The 7,500-nt window shown below is 41.9% G+C and overlaps 1 protein-coding gene across 1 annotated transcript in view; it reads right to left on the bottom strand.

The window, feature by feature from the left end:
- Positions 1-306, bottom strand: part of LOC149136170 (uncharacterized) — a 6,248-nt gene extending 5,942 nt beyond the window's left edge. Inside the window, exon 1 of the mRNA XM_089351082.1 lies at positions 183-306. Coding sequence (XP_089207208.1) covers positions 183-240 — 58 coding nt within the window. The 5' untranslated portion in view covers positions 241-306. The remainder of the gene's footprint in view (positions 1-182) is intronic.
- Between the last annotated feature and the right edge of the window lie 7,194 nt (positions 307-7,500).

Below are 7,500 nucleotides of genomic sequence, written 5' to 3'. Positions count from 1 at the left end.
AGAGAGAGAAAGAGAGAGAGAGGAAGAGAGAGAGAGAGAAAGAGAGAGAGAGAGAGACATAGAGAGATATCGTGTTGGCGATTTTAAGTAAATTCCATTAACCCAACTGTTGATAAATTTAACAAAATAACTAACTAGAAAGTACCATAAATGAACAATGTAGAGCAGTATAATTTACTTACAGTTGTAGCTGTTCACACATGAAAGAGCTATTATCACTAGTAACAACTGGTACAGCATGACGGACAGTTTCTTTCAGCCTTCTAGAGTTTGGTGACAGTTGTTTTCCGAAACAAGGACAAGTTTGACAAACGTCTCAGAAAAACTCTTTTTATAATGCTTAATAAACGTGATCAATTGCATGAATAAAAGGAAATCAACAAATGATCAAGCTGAATTATTCACATCAATTCAATATTTAAAATTAACATATCTACCCACCACCCAAAGTAATCTATTTAAAAATGGGTGGATCTTTTCCCTTGCTATTATGTTTTACAAATGCATTCAATAATAAATGATGTTAAACTCACGTGTTACTTAACGTGCTCACAAACAGTTAAGCAGTTATAAATTAATTATTGAAGTATACAATACGCTTATACGAGGATAGGCAAATGACTCTCTTCCAGTTTTCATACAACTCCTGAGAACATTTATTCAAACACTGCCGGACATTAAAAACTCACGCCCAACTCGAAGAGAATAATTTAGTTTAGGTACAAGTGTCTTTCCACAATTAAATCAAAGACAACAATTTCATTTTTAAGGAATGTTGTTTTTGTGTAACAGTTTTTTAACTGAACACTTTTATATCAACTTTAATTGTGCCTAACACCATCTTCTGAAACAGAATTCTAGGATATATTTTCTTTCAGACATTTTTTACTTTGCCTTCATGATTTGTACCATATACTCTTGATTCAATCTCTACACTCTTCCCTATCAGTTTGTAGGTAATCATTTCTTCTTCTTTTTTTTTGTTGGGACTGCGTGACTACACAGACACAAATTCACAAATTATTCCAATTATTGGCTGCTAGTTTAGAATTCCTTCTTTTCTCAATAATTACATTTTTTTTTCTATGAACACACTGAACCAGGGTTCAATCATTATTTTTCTCCTGTACTGAGATTATTAACTAAAACTATTCTTTCTTAAATATAATTCAACTCTTCTGGATTTTTTCTTTTACGATCTATCCAGACAACTTTACATAGAGTATAGATCATAACTAACATTTCCTCAGGAACTAACATATATTCAATATACCTAACATTTCTTCAATATCCATTGGATGTCTCTGTGTGGGAACAGTATCTCCGAAATTGTTCATCATTTACTTCAGTGTCTTTCCTGACATTAGTGATGGTCTTTTGTAGACCTTATCGTTAATATGATATTGATATACTTCTATATATACTGTTTACACTAGTTATGTATTGTACATAACTGAAGATGTAGTTAGCGTATAAAACTCATAGGGTAGTTGTTTACATTATTGACCTGTTGTCCCTTTGAGCAAGGTGAAGAGCATTTTCTATATCGTCTTGTGTCTTCCTCTGTCTTTTCATTTGCTATGCCTACAAAAGTTGGTGATCGTGCATATCCATGCCTTCATGTCCCACACACAACTTTGCATGTTATTCAGCATAAACATTTTGATATCAGTTGGTGTAGATATCAATTATCTTCTCTCTTTGGTTTCTCTAGATTCTTCCATCGTTCAGTTCTTCGACAGTAATCTAATGCCTAAGTTATTTTAGTTTCCATTCTCCCAACTGAAGTCAACCATTTGCCCCTTTATATTATTAAGTCAACGTATATGCATATGTATGTGTGTATGTATGTGTGTGTGCATGTGTGAGTGTGTGTGTACATATATAGCGTCGTCGGACTAAATTTATCGAATTTTCCATGTGTCCTTATCTTCAGGAACAACTCAAAAATATAGGTAATCAGGGAATGGAAATGCAAAGCTTAAAGAGTAAAATTTTCGTTGTGAAAAATTTAGCTGACTTGGAGGACAATATATACGAGACATATATATGTGTGCGAGTGTTCCTGACAGTTTTTCTTTTATATTTTCTACGGATTGCTTCAAGCTCACTTTCTTTATACACATCAATCATTGGATCTTACATTTATAGCTTTAGTTAAGCTTTACAAAAAAGAAATCGACGGGGAACCAGAGTGTGTGGGTGAAAGATTTATTTTGTTACATTTAATTAAACACATGAAGGTGAGAGACGTCGGTGAACTCGTGCTTCGGAGAAGTCCCACCTAACCGGAAATCGACTTCACTACCGACCAGCTAACTAGCTAACCAGCAGCGATGTTCGTATTTTACATTCGTCCGTCATAAGCCCTTGGGCAGTGCCTTACACACGCACACATAAGTAACCCTGTCATGTTGATTCATGTTCCCTACCCTTTGCTGAAATAAGTTTCTCTGCTGCTCGTGGTACTGTACACGCTGTTCCTCATTCATATTGTCTCTCTTTTGCTGAGATAAGTGTCTCTGCTGCTTCTGGTACTGTGTATGCTGTTTCTCATTCATATTTTCTCATCTTATTTGTTGTCCCTTCCTATCTTGCTGCAGGTGTTCCTCGCGTTGTTCACCCTCTATTGATGCTCGTCTCAGCTGCTGGTGTTGCCTGTCTCTCTAGGATTTCCTGCCTCTGATTTTCCCTTATCCTCCGTCTGTAGAGCCTCATTCTTGCGCGAGCAGCTTCCAGTTTTTGTTACTGGTTCATGATAAATGCGGTTTATAAGCACAAAAGAAATATAAGATAAAATGTATACAATACACGAAGAAGAATTTGATAAAAATGGACTGTTATAGGCAATTCGGATCTTCTCTGTTTCACTCACAAAATTAGCCCCTTTAATTTTGCTCAGATCGTTTTCAATTTTGGTGTATCGTTGCAGTTCTCAATTTTGATTATTCTCATGTAATTACGCTATCTCGTAAATTAAGACTCTGATGTTATTTGAAATTAAAATTTCAAGATTTGGGTACTTTTAGCCTATCAACAGACAGCAAGGCATTAACAGCTTGTTACCATGACAAAAGCACGTTGTTTGTGGACGCACGCATCCGCGCAAGTCAGTGGCAACCGCGATAAGGAAAACAACCCTCCACATTTTGGGTAACATTTTATTTCAATTTCAAAATCTGTTTTATTTATTTATTTTATTAGATAGAGATATTTGACCGAAGCAGATTATGTTTGAATAACATTTGATTTCAGTTCCTAAATTCGTTTCATTCGATAGACATAGATAAAAATTCAATCCACGATTTGCATTTTACACATATCTATACATGTATGTATAGATATGTATCGATATGTCTATCTATCTATCTATCTATCTATCTATCTATCTATCTATCTATCCATATGGACGGACGCTAGACAAATCGGCTCCCATATAAGTTGCATTTTTCACCTGTTAAAATACCTATTTTGTTTTTTAATTTTTGTATAAGTTGTGTATAACACAAAATACTTCGTGAACATATATTTTTCAAATTGGAAATAGCTCTATTTAGAGCCTTATTTCCAAAAATTCAAAAACATCTCCCTCGATCCTAGCCATATTCTGTAAAACAAATATGGCTAAGGTATTCAACGAGGCCGATTTCCCGCCCCTAATGCCAGAGGCGAGAGAACTTAATGCCGTTCCGCATGAACGCAGACAGGTGGTGGAGAAGAGCAATGACTCTGAGTCTACTGTTGCTGCCTCAACCACTACCACTACCACCATCACGTGTAAAAGCTCTGCTGCCACAGCAGTCTTGCTTGCCATCGTCACCAGTGACAATAACAACAACAACGACAAAGACAACAACAACAACAACAACAACAACAACAACGACAACGACTCAAATGTCCTTGCTAACACGACCACTGTCTTCACCACTGCTACCACCAGTGACAACAACAACAACAACAACAGGACACCGGCCTTCAACACCACCACTACTTCGACAAACTCTGCTGCCACTACCACCACCTTTGAACCTGGGAGTACCAACACCACTGTCAACACCACCATCAAAAACTACAAGATGAACAAGATAAACAACACCACAAACGCCACAAACAACATATCTGCCAGCACCACAAAAACAAATTTTGCCGATGCAACAAAAGAAAAAAGAACAATATTAACATTCACCCAAAAACAAATCAATGATACAAAATCCCTTCTCACGAAAGAAGGTGACACTGTACAAATACACATACCAAAAGAAATCATCGAAAGCACAAACAAGAAGCACATATCATACAGACTGATCAACACGAAAACCAAGCGACCGGAGAATTTCTCCACCAAAAAAATTGAAATTTGTCTCAAGCTCATATGGCCCTTTCAAAACCATGTTACTTGGGGCCGCAAGTTGGCCACGGTCCAAGTACGCTTTCAGAGCGAAGAGTTAGCGAAGAAATTTTCGACACTCTCTCTCCACACAGATGACTTGGTGATGATACCGAGTTATCTTGGACAGAGAGTGACGAAGGTGACAGTAAAGAACATCCCTTCACAAGCGGAGACGCAGTGGATAATAGGTGCTATATGCCTCGAAATGGAGGAGGCAAATATATTAGAAATTGCTACTGCAGAGGAGAAAAACTGGGAAGGAGGAAAAAAAATCGAAGTCCTCCTCCACATCACTGAAGAGGAGTGCCAAAAGATCCCCGCACACATCCAACTGGCAAAGGACCGCAAGTTATATGTAGTGGTGGAAGGAAGGCGGTCACGTTGTTATGTATGCGGCAGCGAGGCACACCTCAAGGACAGTTGCCCAACCGCCACCAACCAAAAAAAGCAACAAGGGCAACCACCAAAACCCACGAAAAAACCCCTACTACCAACACCACCATCAACAATCAAAACAAGAGAAATACAAGCAACACGGACAACTGAGAAGACAACAGCAACTGCAAAAACAACAAGTGAGGAAGCAGGAGAAAAAAAAGAAAATTCCAAGATTGTCTCCCCCTCCCCCACATCACATACACCTCACACAAATAACAAGCAACCAACACCAACAAAAACAGCAACACAACCACTCACACAAACACAAACAGACGCTCACAATTTTCCCCTACCCCCTTCCGATTCCTCAGAACTATCGTTGGAAGACGAAAGTAATGAGGAATGGCAAATAGCCCAAAAAGGAAGGAGGAAGAGGAGCAAACAAGGAAATGCAAACACCAACAAAGCAGGGAGATACACAACTCCCGAAAACACTCCAGACACCAACACAAGCACACACAACAACAACAACACAAACAACAAAACCCCAAAAGTGAACACACACACAATGCTCACTGCCATCAACACATAGGGTGTCCACAATTTCACATAGTCAGCTACACGGATCACAAACTTGTGAAGTGTACGCTAGACTTAGATAAGACACATAGGCAGGGACCCGGTTACTAGAAACTAAACGCGTCTTTCCCGTCGAGACAGGTTTTCAGAGACCGGATTAGCACGTTAGTAAAGAGGGCTTTGACGGGAGCCATAACAAATGGTGGTTTGCCCTCAAGAGAGCAATAAAAGCAGAAGCGGTTAGGTATAGCAAAGCACTAGCCATAGACAGAAACAGAGTAGAGGGTGAGCTAGTTAAGAAACTAGAAGAGGCAATTAGAAGTGGCATCGCATCCGACGTTTTGGCAGCGCAGTTGGCCCTAGACCAACACTTCAACGCCAAACACGAAGAGTGCGTTGTCAGGGCTAGGATGCGTGCTCTAAGGAACGAAGGTGTTGGAGCCGCGCGAGAGGCCCGGGTGGCGGAGGCGCAACAGGGCAACAGAGCCACCATTCGGTCTCTGGTGGACGAACAGGGGCGCGAACTGCTCGAGCCAAGTAAAATGTGTGAGGCTTTTCAGCGGCACTTTACTCGACTGTTTGGGACGAGTGGCGAGCGAGAACGTAGGGTGGACTTCAGTGCCTACCTGCACAGCCTGCCACGACTCTCGGCAAGAGAGGCGGAGTGCTGCGAAGGTGCCATCACGGCGGCGGAAGTGAGGGACGCGATGGCGGGATGCTCGAGGGACAAATCTCCGGGTTTGGATGGTCTGCCCTACGAGCTTTACAATTGTATGCCAGACTTGTTTGGAGACGTCTTGGTGGCGGTGTGCTGCAACTGGCAGCAGAACGGGAGCATTCCCGGTTTTGTGAGCCGAGGAGCCGTAACGCTGCTGAAGAAAGATCTAAACAAGGGGTACGTCATAGATAACTTTAGGCCTATCACTCTGCTCAATGCAAACCTGAAAATTTTGGCCAAGGAGTTAGCCAAGCGGTTGACGCTTGTTATCGAGAAACTGATCGGCAAGGCGCAAACGTGCGCCGTGCCGGGCAGGAGCATCCATGACAACCTCCATCTGATGCGCTACATCATAGAGAGGGTAGTTAAGGAACCTGGCATGGGTGGGGCCCTGATCAATTTAGATCAATCGAAAGCTTTCGATAGGGTAGACCATCAATACTTGGAGGCTGTCCTCATGGCAGCCGGCTTCGGTCCCATTTTCCGCGGCTGGATGGCTGCCTTGTACACAGGCATCCGTTCGGTAGTTCGCGTCAATGGGCACCTATCAAGACCCTTCGGCATTGCACGTTCGGTCCGTTAGGGATGCCTCCTCACGTCGCTCTTGTACGTATTGATTCTCGAGCCACTACTGCGGAAGCTGGCGACGCTGAGGGGCATCCCGCGAGAGTTGGGATGCGGGACGAGCGTGTCGGCATACGCGGAGGACGTCACCGTCATAGTGTCTAGCCAAAAGCACATTGAGCTTGTCGGCGAGACACTGAAAGACTACGAAGCGGTAACGGGAGCAAAAATCAACCGGGATAAGTCAGTGGGCTTGCGGTTCGGCACCTGGAGGAGCAAGCCCATGCCGTCAAGCAGCGCCTTCGTCGTGGGACGTTGGACTGACGGTCCGGTTGAGTTGCTCGGGGTCTGGTTTGGTCCGGACATCCAAACGGAGAAGAACTGGGACGAGATAACGAGAAGGGTGGCCACTCTAGCCCGGCAATGGGCCGAGAGGAAGCTGTCCCTAAAAGGTCGGGTGGATGTGGCGAACACGTACATCGCGTCCGTCATATACTACCGCCTGACCGTCGTTCCTTGTCCCGACCCTACCATCTCCAAGCTGTGGAAAGGATGCGTTCCGATGGTTAGGCGATCCGTTTGCAGCCAACACCCGTTAAATGGAGGACTGGGCATGTCATTAAAGGTGTGAAAGTGTATGTTGCCAATTGGTCGACAAATGATGACGAATTACGGACCTTCACTTTGTCTCCCGTTCATTTTTACATTCAGTATACGTTATGTTATTTGTTTATTTCCCATAATGTTTTTTAATATATATATATATATATATATATATATATATATATATATATATATATATATATGCAAATGATAGGATTGCTTCAATATTTCAGGGGTAGTCTGAAGTATCTGAGCAGCCAGGGGATAT

This window comes from Octopus bimaculoides, chromosome 4 (assembly GCF_046866305.1).
Source record: "Octopus bimaculoides isolate indiv1 chromosome 4, ASM4686630v1, whole genome shotgun sequence".
In the NCBI taxonomy this organism is placed as follows: Eukaryota; Metazoa; Mollusca; class Cephalopoda; order Octopoda; family Octopodidae; genus Octopus; species Octopus bimaculoides.
The sequence above is the reverse complement of the archived record's forward strand: the minus strand, read 5'-3'. Positions and strand labels throughout refer to the sequence as shown.